The sequence below is a fragment of the Scomber scombrus genome, chromosome 12 (genome assembly GCF_963691925.1).
Source record: "Scomber scombrus chromosome 12, fScoSco1.1, whole genome shotgun sequence".
Lineage (NCBI taxonomy): Eukaryota > Metazoa > Chordata > Actinopteri > Scombriformes > Scombridae > Scomber > Scomber scombrus.
The window spans coordinates 30,855,892-30,878,391 of NC_084981.1; the positions used below are offsets into that span (position 1 = coordinate 30,855,892).

The window sequence follows — 22,500 nt, forward strand, 5'->3', positions numbered from 1 at the left end:
ATGTCTTTAATAAATACTAGTTCATCATAATAATGTGCTGCTCTCCATCAGTAGTTCAGGTTGGTATGGATGTGTTGAACCAGTCAGCTGCTGGTTCTGTTTGGTCTTTAACTGCTGAAACTGCTTCTGCTCGTTTATACTTAGATAGAAATGATCAAATCAGTTTAATAACTAGTATGTGTGATATTAACTATCAGATAAAACACTTGTTTTTTCCATTATGACTACTTTATACCTTATAAGGGCAACGTATCCTGGCAGAGATACAACTCATAACATTTATTAAATCATTAGTGGAAATGTTTTATTTTAGATGAGAAAGTAAACTGCTGCTTGGAGTTCAGGTTCCGAGGTAGAAATATAAACACATTATAATTAAAGTGATTCAACTATAAATATCCTTCATATCTGCACATCGTTGTGTTTGCAGCTTTTTACACAAACAACAAGAACAAAAAACATGCTTTAACTTTTCTTTATGAATAATTGACTTCAGGCTGTTTGCAGAGCAGCTTCACATCAAATGATTCACTTTAATTACAATATAGCCGTTAACCCCACACCGTCCGCTGCTGCAGGGAGAGCAAATCCAACCCCACCCGTCCGCTGCTGCAGGGAGAGCAAATCAAACGCTCCTCTAAGAACCTGAGAACAGACATCAGGTCATTACTGTCACTTCATGTCTGAGAAATGATAAAAATAATAATAATAATAATAATAATAATAATAATGACAACGACAACAACAACAACAACAACAACAAAGTCATTTTCATAATAGTCAGATACTGGTTGCATATAAAGTCGACCAGATAATAAAAAATAATCTACAATATAAACTATAATAATGCTGCAGATTCATCAGTGTTGTTTACGTTGGTATTAATGCTTAAAGCGATGTTTCGGTGTAACTTCGACCTAGCATCATTTGCACCATGAGGTCTAATCACAGCCTCAGCCCTTTGTTTTCATTTGGTTGCAAACAGGCGGAGTTAGAGCCATCAGCTGCATGGTTTAGTACAGGCGCTATGACCCACCAGAGTATCTAATACTACTATCTAATGACTCCAGTAATAATGTCTGGGTGGTTATCAAACTTCTACAGTAGTATAAATAGAGTCTTTACTCATAAATCGATGCATTGGAAAGTTTGTAAGTACACCAGGAGTTTATTAAAATAACACTTAGTCATCTTCATGGATTCCTGTCACTCAGCAGCTGTTTGTTGCAGGTGATCTGGTGGAAGACACGATCAAGAACGTGATGGGAGGAAAAGAAAAGCAGGAGGGAGAGAAGGAGGGAGAGAAGAAGGAGGGAGAACAAGGGAGGGTTCGATGTGGGAGACGCTCTGTCTCTGGTGGGAGAGGAAACAAGAAGGAGGAAGAAGGAGGAGGAGGTGAGTCTCTAAACAGCTGACAGGAGGAGCACATCTTTATAAAGCATCAAACCTTCCTGCTGAACTTTACACTCAGAGCAGATCTGAACTCTTTCATTTAGCTTAAAGAGTAAAAACATTCATACGAGACTTTAACCATCAGTCAGAGTCCTGATCAGACTTTCATTAGAAGTCAAGCTGGAAATATTCAACACTGGAAACTTTCCATTGGGACTAGACTCAGTGTTGATGTTCAATGTTCCTCTCTTTCCTCTTCGTTATGTTAGCTTTGTAGCATGTAGCTTGTAGCGTGTAGCATGTAACTTGTAGCATGTAGCATGTAGCATGTAGCATGTAGCATGTAGCATGTAGCATGTAGCATGTAGCATGTAGCTTGGCTGCAGACTCTCAGTGTTTCTGTGTTTTCAGGTCTGGACGTGAAGAACGTTATCGGAGGATTATTTAAGTAGAAACTTCTTCATCGAGTTTCAGAGAGCAGCTGATCCTCGTCTTCATCGAGAGGAGCAGCTGATCCTCGTCTTCATCGAGAGGAGCAGCTGATCCTCGTCTTCATCGCCTTCAGTGACCCTTAGTGACCTTTAGTAACCTTTAGTGACCTTTAGTGACCTTTAGTTTTCTGACCTTTGAATCTGATTTGAAATAAACATTGTTGAATCTTCCGTGTTGATCTTTGTCTCCCCCTGCTGGGCAGCGACAGGAATTACAGAAACATTAATAATCACATTTATTTTATTTTTATCATTTTAAAAGATGTTGAAATAATAATTAAAGTTGTTAGAAGTTGACATGAGTCTGATTATCACTGATGGAATAAATATTATATTATTATAACTTCCTGTGTGCAGTAATGACATGTTGATGATCTGTTCCTGTAGATAATACAGATATATAAATGAATGCAGTAACATGGTTGGTACCAGCTGATGAAACAATAAGAAATGTTAATATATGTTTATGAATCTCTGCTAAATAAACTCATTAATACATTAAATGTAATAACTGACTAACGTGTGAAAGAGTCACATGACGGGAAAACAACCACAAATATCAGCTTCAGTTCTACACTCAAACAGCTGAGAACAATCCAGATGGTAACACCTCTTCATCATCATCATCATCATCATCATCATCATCATCATCATCATCATCATCTTATATACACAGATATTATAGTGTATATATATAAATAAATAAATATACACACACAAACTGTCGTCACTTTAAAAGCAGTTTGAATGTGAATCTCATGAGAGACGCATCAGGAAGTTTTATATTGAACATAGATGTATAATAAGAGCTGGTAGAGCGCCCCCCTCCTCCCAGTGGTCACTGGCAGTATTGCAGCTAAACAGCATTTTCCTCATAGAGCTGCGTAATAAAAGAGACGTCTGTTAAACTGCTGACAGGATCACTTCTGACTCTTTATGTCAGGAACCTTTGATCCATGGAGGTTTTATATTTGTTAAACTTTCCTCAAGTCCAGAAAATACATTTATAAACCTGTGACATCATCACAATGTAAAGTGTGAAATGCTACTGAGCATGTGCAGATGGGACACAGAATGAACTGGCAGAGACGAAGGGGAACACACACTAGATACACAAAGGAAGGAGGGACAATTCAACACAGGTGACAATAATCAGGGCGGGGCAGGAAATCAACATTACAAAATAAAACAGGAAATAATCAAACATGTACAAACTCAGGAAGTAGACGTTTACATTTTCTGCTAGAGAACGTTCATTGAGTCACAGAGTGAATTCATGAACACATATTATCCAGTAAACTAATATAATGTACTGTGATGTTGCTCTACCAGTCAACAAACATGTTTATGTGTATTTTATTTCTATTTCTAGAGTCTATTCTCTACTCCTGCGCCCCCTGGCTGCCACACAACACACACTACACCATGCATCCACACACACTGCAGCACGCATCCACACACACACACTACACCATGCATCCACACACACTGCACCATGCATCCACACACACTGCACCATGCATCCATACTGCACCATGCATCCACACACCACTGCACCATGCATCCACACACACTGCACCATGCATCCACACACACTGCACCATGCATCCACACACACTGCACCATGCATCCACACACACACTGCACCATGCATTCACACACACTGCAGCACGCATCCACACACACTGCACCATGCATCCACACACACTGCACCATGCATCCACACACACTGCACCATGCATCCACACACACTGCACCATGCATCACACACACACTGCAGCACGCATCCACACACACACTGCACCATGCATCCACACACACACACACACACACACACACACACACTGCACCATGCATTCACACACACACCCACACACACACACACACACTGCACCATGCATCCACACACACTGCAGCACGCATCCACACACACACTGCACCATGCATTCACACACACACACACACACACACACACACACACACACACACACTGCACCATGCCCACACACACACACACACACTGCACCATGCATCCACACACACTGCACCATGCATACACACACACTGCACCATGCATACACACACACTGCACCATGCATTCACACACACACCCACACACACACACACACACTGCACCATGCATACACACACACTGCACCATGCATACACACACACTGTACCGAGCATTCACACACACACACACACACACACACACACACACACACACACACACACACACACACACACACACACACACACACACACTGCAGCATGCATCACAATGAACACAATCAGATGAGTTAACACCATAAATCATTTGCCTGTGTCCGAAAGAGAATTGTATTTTATTTTTTCTGGCATACATGTCTTTATTCATCAGTAGACAGACAGGAGATACAGAAGAGGGGGGGGGGGGGGGGTGACATGCAGCAAAGGACCTCCCAAAGGGTCGGCTGCGTACATGCTCTCTAACCACTCGACCACCTGCGAGCCCAGAAAGAGTATTTTATAACCCTAACTAGGTGATATAGATAATACACACTCAACTGAATATACTGTTTGATATATTTAATAAATACTGAAACAGTTCAAACATCTTTAAAAAAGTTAATATGATTAAAATCTGAATCTTTTCAGTAATATTTAAAATGATAACGACGTGTTGAACATGCAGACTGTGTGAGGGCCGGTTGTGTTGTGGTGTATTGTGTAGGTTTGGTTTTGGTCTTGTCTACTTCCTGTTTTATTTTGGTGTGTTTTCCCTTGTCTTGTCTAGCTTCCTGTTTGCCTCCCTTCCCCTGATGTGTTCCACCTGTACCTCGTTAGTCTCCAGGGTTTATATGTGGTGCTCCTTCCCTTCTGGGCCAGATCCTCTTGTCAGTTTCCTGTCAGAGTTCCAACGCTCTTGTCTTTAATTTATTGACCAGTTTTACCGTTTGGACCCCGAGTTCTGCCTGAGTGATTCTGTACTTCTGTCTGTGTTTTGGATTTCCCGGTTTCTGACTTTTGGATCGATTCAATGACTACTGAGAACTCTTCATCCCTGTGTCCCTGTATTTGAGTCCACCTGGTCTGTGCCTGACAGACTGAACTGAGTCTCACACACAGTAAAGAAGTAATAAATAAGGTTGTAAAGAGCAAAGAGCAGTAGAGGTGAAAGTCCATTTACAGTCATCAGAGCAGAAGGAGGAAACAGTCTGAGGCAGGTGAGTGTTAATATCAGGACTGTAAATAATGATTACTGTCATTATTGATCAATATGATGATTATCATCTGATGATGAGTTTGAGGAGTTCAAATGTTGTTTTCCTCACAGTGATGTAACGTGACTCACTGCTGCCTCTAAATAGAGAGAAGTCACAGTTAAGAAGCACACACATGTTTATCTGAAGTCTGTTTGTTGGATTTAAACCAGAGTCAAAGTTTCTCTTTGTGATGACTAGAAAACACACATGGTTGTAGTTAAAGTCATGTAAACTAATAAGAAGCTACTAAGTTGAGAGGCAGGACTGGGTTTATTATACTGTGTATGTGTGTGTGTCTCCAGTGTTACTGGTTTACCTCTCAGACTCCAGAAGATGAAGAAAGAGGAGGAAGAGGAGGAAGAGGAGGACGGAGCAGAGTCTGTAATATCCAGTTGTGTGTCTATGAAGAGTGACCGGTCTAAAGATTTTCTTCCTCCAGACTTCAGTAATGAACCTGGACCCTCAGACACAAAGTAAGAGACTGTTTCTACTGTAAACTGACCTGAAGATGATTCAGTTTAATATCATTTGATAATCTACATTACAACAATATTTATTTTATAATTCTGTGAGTTTGTAAATATTCAGTCTCTAATATGTTTGTTCTTTGAGCATTGACTGCATTATTTCTTTTTATATCTTTCATTTAGTAGAAAGAGTGTTTGATGCTGTTCTTTTTTTATCATTTGATATTTTACACCACATGTCAGACTTTATGTTCTCAAACATGTAATGAAGTCATAAATCTCAATAATCTCAATATCTAAATCAAATAATCTTTTTTATCACAGGTTACAAAGTGTTTTACAACATTTGTACAGAAAGAAACAGAAAATATAAATATAAAGTAAAACATTTATAAATACATTCAGACATAACAAACATATGAACACAGCAAGCAGTCACCATGCAGAGCTCACCCTTCAAGTTGTTGAATGTTATAGAAAGGATTCCTAACAAACTGGGTTTTAAATGTTCTTTATAACAGTTAACAGACTCAGCTCATCTAATGGAGGGTTTACAAAGTCTGGGTCCCTGAGCAGAAACAGCTCAGTGGTCTTTGGTTGTTAGTTTAACACACAGCATGACCAACAGGTTCTGGTTGGATGAGCTCAGTGAGCGCTTGGTGGTGTAAGAGCTTATTGATGGTAAATGTAGGAGCTAAACTGTGTAGACCTTATTAGTGATTAAAAGAATGTTAAAACTGATCCTGAACTTCACTGGCAGCCAATGCAGTGAGGTTAAAAAAGGAGTGATGTGAGATCTAAGGCCAGTCCTAGTTATCAGCCCAGCTGCTGCATTTTATATGAGCTGAAGATGAACCAGGGAGCTTTAAGGCAGGTGGAAAGGACATTGTAGAAGTAAAGATGGGAACAAATGAAGGAATGAATGATACGTTCTGAGTCAGAGGACGATAATAATGGTCTGATTTTTCTATTTAGGATCAGATTCATGACGCCAAGATTCCCAGCATTAGTTTTGACATATGGGCCAAGTGGACCAGTAGACCCAGGATTGAGCCCTGTGGCTTCCCATATAACAGCAGAGCAGATGAAGACACATCGTTACCATAGAGACTGAGCATGAGCATGGTAAAAGCTGCATCAGGTTTCATACAGAATTAATTGCTCAGTGCAACACACACAATAGCAGAGCAGTCACTAATCAAGAGGGTTTGTGCCAGATATGCAGTGGACGCACCTTGTCGTTCAAAGGGAACCGCTAGCATCAAGGCAGGTCAGCCCAGAACTAAACAAGGTTCTGACAGGGGTTGTGAACGTGTGCTGTTTAACTTGCATTGTTTACATCCATGTTTACTAGCTTGCAGTCTTCTTATTCTTCTCTGTCTTTGTTGGCACATTGTTGTCTCTGTCTAATTACTGTTGAACTCTTGTAATCTTACTTTATATTATTTAATTTCAAACTGAATGTGTTGAATCTCAGAGACTGAAGAACAGAAACTGTAAGTGTGTAAATACTGACAGTCTGGACTGTTTATGTGGGAAAGAGCTGCATGCAGCTTGTGAGCTGTCGGTTGGCCTCCACTAATGTCATGTGACATAAAGAATGTGTTCATGTCCACAGAGAGAGGAAGAGGAAGAGGAAGAGGAAGAGGAGGGCTGTTTCTGTGGAGGAGCAGCTGTCCTGCTGTTCTTTGTGTCAGGACGTCCTGAAGGATCCAGTCTCTACCAGCTGTGGACACTGGTTCTGCAGACAGTGCATCATCTCATACTGGGACCAGTCTGCTTCATCAGGAGACTCCTCCTGTCCCCAGTGTGGAAAAAGATCCAGAACCAGACCTGGACTGCAGACAGACAGTCAGACCAGCACTGTACAAAGTAAGACTGAAGATCTGTCTGCTGATGTCATCATCTCTGAAAACAGGACAGGAATCTACCTCCTCTATCCTACTGAACATTAACAGTCACACTGATTTCAGTTTCATTCTACCTTTGTTCTTCTCTTTCAGCAGAAAGTGGTCTGCAGGAGGTTTTAGATGAACATCAGATCAGTCTGAGCAGCACATGTGAATGTGTGACTCAAGGAACTGATGAAGCAGGAACTAAAACCTTCCTCATCGGCATCTTCACTGAGGTCCACATCACAGAGGGACAGAGTGAAGAGGTTAATACCCAACATGAGGTGAGGCAGCTTGAAACAGCTTCCAAGATGAAGACCCTCCATGACGCTCCAATCAAGTGTCAGGACATCTTTAAAGTCTTACCTGACCAACAGATACACATCAGAGTGGTTCTGATGAACGGCGTCGCTGGCGTTGGAAAAACCTTCTCAGTGCTGAAGTTCACTCTGGACTGGGCACAGCGCTCCAACAACCAAGATATCAGTCTGCTGATTCTGTTCTCGTTCAGGTCGCTGAACTTGATCAAAGATGAGCAGTACAGTCTGCTCATGCTGATCCATGTTTTCTATCCAACATTACAGAAGCTCACAGCAGAGAAGCTCGCTGTCTGTAAAGTTCTGTTCATCTTTGACGGCCTGGATGAAAGCAGACTTTCACTGGATTTCAACACCAGTGAGGTCGTGTTTGATGTCACACAGAAGTCATCAGTCAGCGTGCTGTTGACAAACCTCATCAAGAGGAAGCTGCTTCCCTCGGCTCTCGTCTGGATAACTTCCCGACCTGCAGCAGCCAATCAGATCCCTCCTTCATGTGTGGACAGGGTAACAGAAGTACGAGGCTTCACTGACCCCCAGAAGGAGGAGTACTTCAGGAGGAGATTCAGTGATGAAGAGCAGTCCAGCACAATCATCTCACACATCAAGACATCCAGGAGCCTCCACATCATGTGTTACATCCCAGTCTTCTGCTGGATCACTGCTACAGTTCTGGACCACATGTTGACTACAGACCAGAGAGGAGAGCTGCCCAAGACCCTGACTGACATGTACTCACACTTCCTGCTGGTTCAGACAAAGAGGAAGAAGAACAAGTATGATGAGGGACATGAGACGAGTCCACAGGAGCTGACGGAGGCTGACAGGAACCTTCTTTTGAAGCTGGGGAGGCTGGCGTTTGAACAACTGCAGAAAGGAAACATCATGTTCTACCAAGAAGACCTGGAGCAGTGTGGTCTTGATGTCACAGAAAACAGTCTACAGCTTTGTTCATCTGAGCGTTCAGGAGTTTCTGGCTGCAGTCTACATGTACCACTGTTACACCAGCAGGGAGACAGAGGTACTGAAGGACTTCCTGTGGAAAAAACAGTTACTCATCTCTGGATGACTTCCTGAAGGGAGCCATGGAGAAATCTCTCAGAAGTAAAAACGGCCACCTGGAGCTGTTTGTCCGCTTCCTTCATGGCCTCTCTCTGGAGTCCAACCAGAGTCTCTTAGGAGGCCTACTGGGTCAGACAGACAACAGTCCAGAAACCATCCAGAGAGTCATCAACAACCTGAAGGAGATGAGCAGTGATGATATCTCTCCTGACAGAAGCATCAACATCTTCCACTGTCTGATGGAGATGAACGACCGCTCAGTACATCAGGAGATCCAAGAGTTCCTGAAGTCAGAGAACAGATCATGGAAGAAACTCTCTGAGATCCACTGCTCAGCTCTGTCCTACATGCTGCAGATGTCAGAGGAGGTTCTGGATGAGTTTAACATGAATGAGTACAAAACATCAGTGGAGGGACGACGGAGACTGATCCCAGCTGTGAGGAACTGCAGAAAGGCTCGGTAAGTCCAGATGTGATTAACATAATAAATCAGTGTAGATTAGTAGTTTAGTTCTTCAAATATAAATAATATAAAATTATTATTACTCTGAAACATCTTTGAAGTTGAAAAGTTATCAAAAACGTTCCTAGTGGCGAGAGAGAGAGGGAAGCCACAGCTAACTGCTAACCAACACTAGCTGTGGAGCTAACAGGAGAGCAAAAATTGCATCAGATGTTAAATTAGCGGGAGGTCGCTAAAAGATTGGAAAAGCAAAAAGTGCTTTAAACCAAACTAGCGTATGCTTAAGTGTACAATGGATAAATATCCACAGGAGTAGAGCAGAGATGCTAACAGTAACACAGTCGAAAAACGGACGTGAAGGAAAACACTTACTGGGTTAGGGTTACTGCAACTCGTCCTATTTAAAAATGAAAAACATTTTTAAAAAAAAGTGGTTTTCTAATCAAGATGTCCTCATGTTAACTTTGTGGAGACAGACATGGGATCAGATCACACAGACACACTGTGCACATTATGAAGCCTCAATGTAACTCCATTTTCTCTCCTTCATCTGCAAGATTAAAGCTAAACAAAGATGAAAAGTCTGCAGGTATGAGAGAGAGTGATGAGAATGATTGTTTCATTCAAGCACAGTGAGACAGCATCAGCTGAACTGGGAGTGTTCTGGTAGCTTACTGGTCTGTGCTTTGATTCTGGTGGTGGACCTTTGTTGCATGTCATTCTCTGTCTCTCTCTCCTCTTGTTTCCTGTTTATCTCTCAACTGTCCATTAAAGGAATAAAATGCCTCAGAAAACAAAGATGATCTGAACCACTGATGTGAAGATCAAATGTTCATCAAAATAGTGAATGTTAAACTGTTTGATCATCAAATGCATGAAGGAAATATAAAGTGTCCTCTTTCATGATAACATATGTTGTAATATATGTGTCATTACAGACTTTGGGACTGTGGACTCTCAGCGACTCACTTTGAAGTTTTGGCCTCAGCTCTGAAGTCCAACTCCTCCCATCTGACACATCTGGACCTGAGTAAGAACAAACTGTCTGATTCATCAGTGAAGCGTCTGTCTGCTGGACTGGAGAGTCCAAACTGTAGACTGAAGACTGATGTGAGTTCACTGACTGTAGCTTTGGTAGATTTATTTCTATTTATTAAATTCAAATTCTTCAGTGAAGTTTCAAATGTTTGGTTCATAATTTTCAGGATTTGCTGAACACAAATGTGTAGAATGTAAATGTTTTCAGGAATTTAAAATCCAGTCTTGTTGTGAGTAAAAATGACTTCCAGAGTTTAAACTAATATGAGGCTTCAGCAGTCTGAGTTCCACATATCAAGTAAGTATGTTTGTGTTTCTTCAGTGTTTCCTTGCTGAGCTGCAGTGGAGGGATCTAAACTCAAAGAGGGAATTTAGTTCTAAATATTCTGAAACTTTGAGTCACACAAATCAAGTGTGAGTCTACCAGACTGTCAAAGCCTCATATTAGCTTCAACTGGACTTATTACACACACACACATACACACACACACACACACACACACACACACGTACACACACACACACACACACGCACACGCACACACACACGCATACACACACACACACACACACACGTACACACACACACACACACACACTTTCTAAACTTCTACATTTAAATCTTCTTCAGCTCTGAACAGATTATGAAACATTTAATAAATTTCAAACATGAACTTTGTTTTCTAAACTGACTTCATTTATTCTTTATTCAGATTATGGGACTGCAGTTTGTCAAAGATCAGCTGTGATTATCTGGCCTCAGCTCTGAAGTCCAACTCCTCCCATCTGAGAGAGCTGGATCTGAGAGGAAACAACCTGAAGGATTCAGACATGAAGCAGCTGATTGATCTTCAGCAGAGTCCAGACTGCAGACTGGAGACTGAGGTCAGTAGAGAGTTGGAGTCAGTCTGTGCTGGTTTCAGCAGTTTAGTATTAAACACAGTCAGTATCAAAGCAAAGATCCAGTATTTCCTGGTGAACCTCCAACCTTCTCAGTGCTGCTTTCCTCAGTGAAGCTGTGGGAGGAGAATGGTGACAGGCTTCAGGATTGGACAGAAAGACAGAGAGAGAGAGAACAGTCAGCCAATCAGATGAACCAGAAGCTTGTTGCGATCATGTGTTTGAGTTGATGTGAAGACGACTGTTGTTGTTGTGTTGATGTCTGCAGGAAATAAAGCTGGATTACAGCTGACAGCCTTACAAGATGTATAGAGACAGTGGTCCTCATCATCAAACTGTCACACCATCAAATCTGATCTCAAAGTGTTTGTTCTCTCATTTCAACACTAAACTATTGATCAGTTCATCTTTGTCAGAGCTCTAAGATCAGTCTGACTGCAGCCTGCAAATCACTGGCTCTGATTTCACACAAGCATCATTACGTTTAGTAACCATGTGGTCTTTATACAGACCAGAACCTCTGCTGAAGTCCAGGAATCACAGCAGCTGTTTAGCTGAGAGCTCTGACTGATTGTCATGTGATGATTTAACAGCAGGAAACATCTTCAAATCCCACAGAGACTCTGTAGCTTTAAACTTTGATAAGAGTTGACATGTATCAGCAGTAAATCCATCAGTAAACTGATGAGTGAATGTCTCTGTTTCTGCAGTAATGATGTGTTCATGACTCTCAGCACTTTATTTCCTCTGTGTACTTGAGTGAAATCTGCAGAGGAAACACACTTGATAGTAAAAGTGTGTGCAGGTGTGTGAGCTTGGAACTCAGTGTGTTCACTCCAACACGTTAACATGAGAGCTGAAAGGAAGCAAGCTACGCTGCACAGCTATTCCACTTCTGGTCTGAACAGGACTGAAGTCCCTGCTGCTCTTTATACTGGATGTGCTGCATCACTGACTGACAGCTGATGAAGTGAGTCTCACTAAACACTCATTTATCTCCTCTGTTCTTTCTTCTTCTCTCATCAGATGGAAGTGATCTCTGTCAGAGTGAGAGTGAACATCCAGGAGTGTTGAGAGAGGATCAGCTGGATCCTGATGATCCATCTGGAGTCTGGATCTGGATTTTGTCGTCTTCACTTAAGTCTCTTAACTGACTACAAACTGAACAGTTATCTCTGGATTTAGCTGAAGTCAGCACTTTACACATTTGTTCTACATGAGCTGTTTGATGTAAATAAAGATAAAAACAGGTGTTATAAGTCAGACTGTGAGCCTGGGCTCATATTTATCAAGCGTCTCAGAATCACACTGAGAGTTAACGAGGACTAAAACTAATGAATGAAGCAGAAGAGAATTGACTGTGACTTTCAGCAGGAGAAGGATTACTGCTGGGAGAGAGTGAGACGTCGCTGTTTTACCACAGTCAGAGCAGCAGAGTAGAAATAATGATGAATTGTTGTAGTTTTCTCACAGTCTCAGCTGGAAATATTAAACAGTGGTCATTTGGTATATTATGTGTATAGGCAGGTAACCAGGCAGGTAACTTACCAAGGTGATGGAACATGCAGGTCAAATCATATCCTGCTTCTGTTGATAACAACATCAAGCCTGTGCTGAAAAACTTGATTCCAGTCTAAGTTTTGATGATCATATCAGCAGCTGGTCCAGTCCTGTGTTCAGCATTAACCTTCCTGTCGTCCTCCCGGGTCGAATTGACACCGTCTGTTTTGACTGTTCCTTCTTTCCTCCCTTCTGTCCTTCCTCCATCCCCCTTTCTTCCCTCCTTTCCTTCTTTCCTTCCTTCCTCTTTTCCTTTCTCCCTCCCTCACTCCTTCCTTCTTCCTCCCTCCTTTCTTCCCTTCTTCCTCCTCCCTCCCTTCCTTCCCTTCCTTTCTCCTTTCCTTCCTTCTGCCTTCCTCCCTCTTTTCCTTCTTTCTTCCCTTCCTCCTTTCCTCCTCCCTTCCTTCTTCCTCCCTCTTTCCTTCCTTCCTCCTCCCTCCTTTCCTTCCTTCTTCCTCCCTCTTTTCCTTCTTTCTTCCCTTCCTCCTCCCTTCCTTCTTCCTCCCTCTTTTCCTTCCTTCCTTCTTCCTCCCTCTTTTCCTCCCCTTCCTCCTCCCTTCCTTCTTCCTCCCTCTTTTCCTTCCTTCCTTCTTCCTCCCTTCCTTCCTTGACTTGAGGACAACAGGAGGGTTAAAACATATTAAAATAATCTCTATAAAACTAACACAGAACACTGCTGCTGTCACTCTTTAACTCAAACCAGGAACAGAGATCATATTGTTAAAGTAATGAAACATCAGAAGGTTGTTTATCAGTTGTCAGGAGGAAAATGAACAAGTTGAAATAAGTGACAGTGAAAATATTCTGGAGGAAATGTGAGCCTGTTAACAAAGCGTCAGCTGTTATGGTAAATAACACCCCAACTCCTCCCAGGTGTGTTTAATGTTAGAACAAGATGGGATCCATCCCAGCATGCATCATAAGAGCTAGTAACCTTTTCATGCTGGTTATTTTAAAAAGGGGGGGGGTTAAAAGTAATGAAAGATCAAATGGTTGATTTATCATTTTAATACATTATTGTGGAAATCAGGTCATTGTTTTTTCCTTGTGTTAGAGAGGAATGTAGTTTTATTGTTTAGAGGCTCACTGCTCTCTACTCATTCTGGCTCATGCTCTGGGTTTAGGGATGAACATGGTGAGATGTCCAGAGTCATATATGAGCTGAGCTCCTTCCTGTGTCTTGTGTAACATACACATGTATACAGATGTCTTGTGGTTATTTGGCTGTAATCATATGAGCTGATATGTTTGACCAATCACAGATCATCTCTTTGTTCCTTCTAGAATAGATGAGGGTTGTTGTTTGCTCATTAAGACCAGCTGATGTCTGTGTTCTGTCTCCTTATTCAACAATAATACCTTTTAATCTTCAACCCAGCAGTGTTTACTGTTTTATTCTATATGTGTGTTTAGTGTTTTCAGACCGTCTCCATGACAACATTACTCCATTTCTATCATCACTGGTTCGCTGTTTGTTTTAGGACTGATTTAAAGATGTGATTGATCACTTTTAAAGGCTCCAGATGATATTTCAGAGTCTCAGTGTGTAAATATTAAAGGTTTCCAGCTTTTATTTGCAGAAACATGATGTTAAAATAAACAGTTTATATCTCATAATGATATTTAACAAGTTATTTACATGAAGCTGTAAGTAAACACTGCTCAGCCAATCAGGTGGCTTTAACAGTAACTATATAATGTAAACTTGTAGGTGAGGTCATGTGATCCAGTCACATCCTGTCCATCTTGTTCTCTACATTAGAGCAGAGTCTGGATGGTTCTGGTCTACAGAGAGTCGGGGGGGAACTGAAGGTCCAGCAGGGTGAAGTCCTGAGTGATGGGGACGCTGTTTTCATCGCACAGGAAGTGACTCCGAACCGTGATGATGACGGTTTCTGTGGGGAGGAAGAGGATCCGGATCCTCTCTGCTGCCACCTGGAGGAGCTTCACCTGAGAGCCTGGAGCTGAGGGGGGGAGAGATCAATATGATACGATCAATAAAATACGATCAATATGATACGATCAATACGATACTATCAATAACATACGATCAATACGATACGATATGATGTATCAATACGATACGATCAATATGATACAATCAATAGGATACGATCAATACGATAGGATCAATACGATCAATACGATAGATCAATACGATACGATATGATGTATCAATACGATACGATCAATACGATCAATACGATCCGATCAATAGGATACGATCAATAAGATTCGATCAATACTATAATTACTATCACTTATCAGTGATCATCAGTTATCGATCAGTTATTATCAGTTATCGATCAGTGATCAGTTATTGATCAGTGATCAGTTATTGATCAGTTATCATCAGTTATCGATCAGTGATCAGTTATTGATCAGTGATCAGTTATTGATCAGTTATCATCAGTTATTGATCAGTGAACATCAGTTATCGATCAGTTATCATCAGTTATCGATCAGTTATCATCAGTTATCGATCAGTGATTATCAGTTATTGATGACGTACCTGAGCTGCGGTGGAGCTGATCAGGTGGAACGTTGAGGATGTTCTGCAGAGGAACCGGAGGAACCTGAACACACACCTGGCTGCAGCCCCCCCCCCTCACTGTCAGCACAGCTGGCCTGAAACACACAGCAGTCAATCACCAGAAGCCCCGCCCACCAGCACAGATCCAGCCCTGTGATTGGACGGCTGGGTTAACGATGGTGATGTCACAGCACCTGTAGTAGCGGCGTACGGCGGTGTGGGGCAGGCAGGGGTAACAGGGGCAGTAGATGCCGTTAGCGTCCGTGTCCAGCTCGCCGCCGCAGCGCCCGCAGCCCGTGTACGTGATGTCATCAGTCAGCGCCGCCACGATGTCGGCCAATGGCGTGCAGCCGTCCAAGACCTGCCGCTGTGCATTTTGGGAAGGAGGGGAGTCCTGGAACTGGAAGGAGACGACCTGGACACTGAGATCCACCTCACCTGGAGAGCAGACAGGTCACATGATACAACTCACCTGGAGAGCAGACAGGTCACATGATACAACTCACCTGGAGAGCAGACAGGTCACATGATACAACTCACCTGGAGAGCAGACAGGTCACATGATACAACTCACCTGGAGAGCAGACAGGTCACATGATACAACTCACCTGGAGAGCAGACAGGTCACATGATACAACTCACCTGCTCAACACGCTGCTGTTTGTTGAGGAAATTTCTGTCATTTACGTCAATCATTGATATTGTACTGGATCAAACTAGCTTTGCTGTCATCGTGTCTCTACAGATGGTAGTAGACAGTGAGTCTACAGATGGTAGTAGACAGTGAGTCTCTACAGATGGTAGTAGACAGTGAGTCTACAGATGGTAGTAGACAGTGAGTCTACAGGTGGTAGTAGACAGTGAGTCTACAGATGGTAGTAGACAGTGAGTCTCTACAGATGGTAGTAGACAGTGAGTCTACAGATGGTAGTAGACAGTGAGTCTACAGATGGTAGTAGACAGTGAGTCTCTACAGATGGTAGTAGACAGTGAGTCTCTACAGATGGTAGTAGACAGTGAGTCTCTACAGATGGTAGTAGACAGTGAGTCTACAGATGGTAGTAGACAGTGAGTCTACAGATGGTAGTAGACAGTGAGTCTACAGATGGTAGTAGACAGTGAGTCTCTACAGATGGTAGTAGACAGTGAGTCTACAGATGGTAGTAGACAGTGAGTCTACAGATGGTAGTAGACAGTGAGTCTACAGATGGTAGTAGACAGTGAGTCTACAGATGGTAGTAGACAGTGAGTCTACAGATGGTAGTAGACAGTGAGTCTACAGATGGTAGTAGACAGTGAGTCTCTACAGATGGTAGTAGACAGTGAGTCTCTACAGATGGTAGTAGACAGTGAGTCTACAGATGGTAGTAGACAGTGAGTCTACAGATGGTAGTAGACAGTGAGTCTCTACAGATGGTAGTAGACAGTGAGTCTACAGATGGTAGTAGACAGTGAGTCTCTACAGGTGGTAGTAGACAGTGAGTCTCTACAGATGGTAGTAGACAGTGAGTCTACAGATGGTAGTAGACAGTGAGTCTCTACAGATGGTAGTAGACAGTGAGTCTACAGATGGTAGTAGACAGTGAGTCTACAGATGGTAGTAGACAGTGAGTCTCTACAGATGGTAGTAGACAGTGAGTCTACAGATGGTAGTAGACAGTGAGTCTCTACAGATGGTAGTAGACAGTGAGTCTACAGATGGTAGTAGACAGTGAGTCTACAGATGGTAGTAGACAGTGAGTCTACAGATGGTAGTAGACAGTGAGTCTACAGATGGTAGTAGACAGTGAGTCTACAGATGGTAGTAGACAGTGAGTCTCTACAGATGGTAGTAGACAGTGAGTCTACAGATGGTAGTAGACAGTGAGTCTACAGATGGTAGTAGACAGTGAGTCTACAGATGGTAGTAGACAGTGAGTCTACAGATGGTAGTAGACAGTGAGTCTACAGATGGTAGTAGACAGTGAGTCTCTACAGATGGTAGTAGACAGTGAGTCTCTACAGATGGTAGTAGACAGTGAGTCTACAGATGGTAGTAGACAGTGAGTCTACAGATGGTAGTAGACAGTGAGTCTCTACAGATGGTAGTAGACAGTGAGTCTACAGATGGTAGTAGACAGTGAGTCTCTACAGGTGGTAGTAGACAGTGAGTCTCTACAGATGGTAGTAGACAGTGAGTCTACAGATGGTAGTAGACAGTGAGTCTACAGATGGTAGTAGACAGTGAGTCTCTACAGATGGTAGTAGACAGTGAGTCTACAGATGGTAGTAGACAGTGAGTCTCTACAGATGGTAGTAGACAGTGAGTCTCTACAGATGGTAGTAGACAGTGAGTCTACAGATGGTAGTAGACAGTGAGTCTACAGATGGTAGTAGACAGTGAGTCTCTACAGATGGTAGTAGACAGTGAGTCTACAGATGGTAGTAGACAGTGAGTCTCTACAGATGGTAGTAGACAGTGAGTCTACAGATGGTAGTAGACAGTGAGTCTCTACAGATGGTAGTAGACAGTGAGTCTCTACAGATGGTAGTAGACAGTGAGTCTACAGATGGTAGTAGACAGTGAGTCTACAGATGGTAGTAGACAGTGAGTCTACAGGTGGTAGTAGACAGTGAGTCTACAGATGGTAGTAGACAGTGAGTCTCTACAGATGGTAGTAGACAGTGAGTCTACAGATGGTAGTAGACAGTGAGTCTACAGATGGTAGTAGACAGTGAGTCTACAGATGGTAGTAGACAGTGAGTCTACAGATGGTAGTAGACAGTGAGTCTCTACAGATGGTAGTAGACAGTGAGTCTCTACAGATGGTAGTAGACAGTGAGTCTCTACAGATGGTAGTAGACAGTGAGTCTCTACAGATGGTAGTAGACAGTGAGTCTACAGATGGTAGTAGACAGTGAGTCTACAGATGGTAGTAGACAGTGAGTCTACAGATGGTAGTAGACAGTGAGTCTACAGATGGTAGTAGACAGTGAGTCTACAGATGGTAGTAGACAGTGAGTCTACAGATGGTAGTAGACAGTGAGTCTACAGATGGTAGTAGACAGTGAGTCTACAGATGGTAGTAGACAGTGAGTCTACAGATGGTAGTAGACAGTGAGTCTCTACAGATGGTAGTAGACAGTGAGTCTACAGATGGTAGTAGACAGTGAGTCTACAGATGGTAGTAGACAGTGAGTCTACAGATGGTAGTAGACAGTGAGTCTCTACAGATGGTAGTAGACAGTGAGTCTCTACAGATGGTAGTAGACAGTGAGTCTACAGATGGTAGTAGACAGTGAGTCTACAGATGGTAGTAGACAGTGAGTCTCTACAGATGGTAGTAGACAGTGAGTCTACAGATGGTAGTAGACAGTGAGTCTCTACAGATGGTAGTAGACAGTGAGTCTACAGATGGTAGTAGACAGTGAGTCTCTACAGATGGTAGTAGACAGTGAGTCTCTACAGATGGTAGTAGACAGTGAGTCTACAGATGGTAGTAGACAGTGAGTCTACAGATGGTAGTAGACAGTGAGTCTACAGGTGGTAGTAGACAGTGAGTCTACAGATGGTAGTAGACAGTGAGTCTACAGGTGGTAGTAGACAGTGAGTCTACAGATGGTAGTAGACAGTGAGTCTACAGATGGTAGTAGACAGTGAGTCTCTACAGATGGTAGTAGACAGTGAGTCTCTACAGATGGTAGTAGACAGTGAGTCTCTACAGATGGTAGTAGACAGTGAGTCTCTACAGATGGTAGTAGACAGTGAGTCTACAGATGGTAGTAGACAGTGAGTCTACAGATGGTAGTAGACAGTGAGTCTACAGATGGTAGTAGACAGTGAGTCTACAGATGGTAGTAGACAGTGAGTCTACAGATGGTAGTAGACAGTGAGTCTCTACAGATGGTAGTAGACAGTGAGTCTCTACAGATGGTAGTAGACAGTGAGTCTACAGATGGTAGTAGACAGTGAGTCTACAGATGGTAGTAGACAGTGAGTCTCTACAGATGGTAGTAGACAGTGAGTCTACAGATGGTAGTAGACAGTGAGTCTCTACAGATGGTAGTAGACAGTGAGTCTCTACAGATGGTAGTAGACAGTGAGTCTACAGGTGGTAGTAGACAGTGAGTCTACAGATGGTAGTAGACAGTGAGTCTACAGATGGTAGTAGACAGTGAGTCTACAGATGGTAGTAGACAGTGAGTCTACAGATGGTAGTAGACAGTGAGTCTACAGATGGTAGTAGACAGTGAGTCTACAGATGGTAGTAGACAGTGAGTCTCTACAGATGGTAGTAGACAGTGAGTCTACAGGTGGTAGTAGACAGTGAGTCTCTACAGATGGTAGTAGACAGTGAGTCTCTACAGATGGTAGTAGACAGTGAGTCTACAGATGGTAGTAGACAGTGAGTCTACAGATGGTAGTAGACAGTGAGTCTCTACAGATGGTAGTAGACAGTGAGTCTACAGATGGTAGTAGACAGTGAGTCTCTACAGATGGTAGTAGACAGTGAGTCTCTACAGATGGTAGTAGACAGTGAGTCTACAGATGGTAGTAGACAGTGAGTCTCTACAGGTGGTAGTAGACAGTGAGTCTCTACAGATGGTAGTAGACAGTGAGTCTACAGATGGTAGTAGACAGTGAGTCTCTACAGATGGTAGTAGACAGTGAGTCTCTACAGATGGTAGTAGACAGTGAGTCTACAGATGGTAGTAGACAGTGAGTCTCTACAGATGGTAGTAGACAGTGAGTCTACAGATGGTAGTAGACAGTGAGTCTCTACAGATGGTAGTAGACAGTGAGTCTCTACAGATGGTAGTAGACAGTGAGTCTACAGGTGGTAGTAGACAGTGAGTCTACAGATGGTAGTAGACAGTGAGTCTCTACAGATGGTAGTAGACAGTGAGTCTCTACAGATGGTAGTAGACAGTGAGTCTACAGATGGTAGTAGACAGTGAGTCTACAGATGGTAGTAGACAGTGAGTCTACAGGTGGTAGTAGACAGTGAGTCTACAGATGGTAGTAGACAGTGAGTCTACAGGTGGTAGTAGACAGTGAGTCTACAGATGGTAGTAGACAGTGAGTCTCTACAGATGGTAGTAGACAGTGAGTCTACAGATGGTAGTAGACAGTGAGTCTCTACAGATGGTAGTAGACAGTGAGTCTCTACAGATGGTAGTAGACAGTGAGTCTACAGATGGTAGTAGACAGTGAGTCTCTACAGATGGTAGTAGACAGTGAGTCTCTACAGATGGTAGTAGACAGTGAGTCTACAGATGGTAGTAGACAGTGAGTCTACAGATGGTAGTAGACAGTGAGTCTACAGATGGTAGTAGACAGTGAGTCTCTACAGATGGTAGTAGACAGTGAGTCTCTACAGATGGTAGTAGACAGTGAGTCTACAGATGGTAGTAGACAGTGAGTCTACAGATGGTAGTAGACAGTGAGTCTACAGATGGTAGTAGACAGTGAGTCTACAGATGGTAGTAGACAGTGAGTCTACAGATGGTAGTAGACAGTGAGTCTCTACAGATGGTAGTAGACAGTGAGTCTCTACAGATGGTAGTAGACAGTGAGTCTACAGATGGTAGTAGACAGTGAGTCTACAGATGGTAGTAGACAGTGAGTCTCTACAGATGGTAGTAGACAGTGAGTCTACAGATGGTAGTAGACAGTGAGTCTACAGATGGTAGTAGACAGTGAGTCTCTACAGATGGTAGTAGACAGTGAGTCTCTACAGATGGTAGTAGACAGTGAGTCTCTACAGATGGTAGTAGACAGTGAGTCTACAGGTGGTAGTAGACAGTGAGTCTACAGATGGTAGTAGACAGTGAGTCTACAGATGGTAGTAGACAGTGAGTCTACAGATGGTAGTAGACAGTGAGTCTACAGATGGTAGTAGACAGTGAGTCTACAGATGGTAGTAGACAGTGAGTCTACAGATGGTAGTAGACAGTGAGTCTCTACAGATGGTAGTAGACAGTGAGTCTACAGGTGGTAGTAGACAGTGAGTCTACAGATGGTAGTAGACAGTGAGTCTCTACAGATGGTAGTAGACAGTGAGTCTACAGATGGTAGTAGACAGTGAGTCTACAGATGGTAGTAGACAGTGAGTCTCTACAGATGGTAGTAGACAGTGAGTCTACAGATGGTAGTAGACAGTGAGTCTCTACAGATGGTAGTAGACAGTGAGTCTCTACAGATGGTAGTAGACAGTGAGTCTACAGATGGTAGTAGACAGTGAGTCTACAGATGGTAGTAGACAGTGAGTCTCTACAGATGGTAGTAGACAGTGAGTCTCTACAGATGGTAGTAGACAGTGAGTCTACAGATGGTAGTAGACAGTGAGTCTCTACAGATGGTAGTAGACAGTGAGTCTCTACAGATGGTAGTAGACAGTGAGTCTACAGATGGTAGTAGACAGTGAGTCTCTACAGATGGTAGTAGACAGTGAGTCTCTACAGATGGTAGTAGACAGTGAGTCTACAGATGGTAGTAGACAGTGAGTCTACAGATGGTAGTAGACAGTGAGTCTCTACAGATGGTAGTAGACAGTGAGTCTACAGATGGTAGTAGACAGTGAGTCTACAGATGGTAGTAGACAGTGAGTCTCTACAGATGGTAGTAGACAGTGAGTCTCTACAGATGGTAGTAGACAGTGAGTCTCTACAGATGGTAGTAGACAGTGAGTCTACAGGTGGTAGTAGACAGTGAGTCTACAGATGGTAGTAGACAGTGAGTCTACAGATGGTAGTAGACAGTGAGTCTCTACAGATGGTAGTAGACAGTGAGTCTACAGATGGTAGTAGACAGTGAGTCTACAGATGGTAGTAGACAGTGAGTCTACAGATGGTAGTAGACAGTGAGTCTACAGATGGTAGTAGACAGTGAGTCTACAGATGGTAGTAGACAGTGAGTCTCTACAGATGGTAGTAGACAGTGAGTCTACAGGTGGTAGTAGACAGTGAGTCTACAGATGGTAGTAGACAGTGAGTCTCTACAGATGGTAGTAGACAGTGAGTCTACAGATGGTAGTAGACAGTGAGTCTACAGATGGTAGTAGACAGTGAGTCTCTACAGATGGTAGTAGACAGTGAGTCTACAGATGGTAGTAGACAGTGAGTCTCTACAGATGGTAGTAGACAGTGAGTCTCTACAGA

General features: G+C 42.8%; 3 protein-coding genes across 3 annotated transcripts in view; 2 read left to right on the forward strand and 1 right to left on the reverse strand.

Annotated features, from left to right (window-relative positions):
• Positions 1-5,498: 5,498 nt before the first annotated feature.
• On the forward strand, positions 5,499-8,912 carry LOC133991580 (E3 ubiquitin-protein ligase TRIM17-like). Its single transcript, XM_062430036.1, has 4 exons — positions 5,499-5,601; positions 7,220-7,467; positions 7,599-7,745; positions 8,884-8,912. The coding sequence occupies exons 1-4, from the start codon at positions 5,531-5,533 to the stop codon at positions 8,910-8,912; spliced, it is 495 nt and encodes a 164-aa protein (XP_062286020.1). The 5' UTR covers positions 5,499-5,530.
• A 324-nt stretch (positions 8,913-9,236) lies between these two features.
• On the forward strand, positions 9,237-12,458 carry LOC133992129 (ribonuclease inhibitor-like). The gene is made up of 4 exons (XM_062430821.1): positions 9,237-9,326; positions 10,268-10,439; positions 11,081-11,263; positions 12,294-12,458. The coding sequence occupies exons 1-3, from the start codon at positions 9,253-9,255 to the stop codon at positions 11,114-11,116; spliced, it is 282 nt and encodes a 93-aa protein (XP_062286805.1). The 5' UTR covers positions 9,237-9,252; the 3' UTR covers positions 11,117-11,263; positions 12,294-12,458.
• A 1,837-nt stretch (positions 12,459-14,295) lies between these two features.
• Positions 14,296-22,500, reverse strand: part of shld2 (shieldin complex subunit 2) — a 25,092-nt gene continuing 16,887 nt past the window's right edge. Inside the window, 3 exon segments of the mRNA XM_062429978.1 lie at positions 14,296-14,791; positions 15,340-15,455; positions 15,555-15,798. Of these exon segments, the coding sequence (XP_062285962.1) occupies positions 14,613-14,791; positions 15,340-15,455; positions 15,555-15,798 (539 nt within the window). The 3' untranslated portion in view covers positions 14,296-14,612.

Excerpts from the sequence above, each read along its gene's own strand:
- LOC133991580 (XM_062430036.1), top strand. The coding sequence starts at position 5,531 with ATGAAGAGTGACCGGTCTAAAGATTTTCTTCCTCCAGACTTCAGTAAT. Across the intron at positions 5,602-7,219 it reads CCTGGACCCTCAGACACAAA|GAAGAGGAAGAGGAAGAGGA; the intron begins GTAAGAGACTGT and ends CCACAGAGAGAG. Across the intron at positions 7,468-7,598 it reads TCAGACCAGCACTGTACAAA|CAGAAAGTGGTCTGCAGGAG; the intron begins GTAAGACTGAAG and ends CTTCTCTTTCAG.
- LOC133992129 (XM_062430821.1), top strand. The coding sequence starts at position 9,253 with ATGAATGAGTACAAAACATCAGTGGAGGGACGACGGAGACTGATCCCA. Across the intron at positions 9,327-10,267 it reads AGGAACTGCAGAAAGGCTCG|ACTTTGGGACTGTGGACTCT; the intron begins GTAAGTCCAGAT and ends GTGTCATTACAG. Across the intron at positions 10,440-11,080 it reads ACTGTAGACTGAAGACTGAT|ATTATGGGACTGCAGTTTGT; the intron begins GTGAGTTCACTG and ends TTCTTTATTCAG.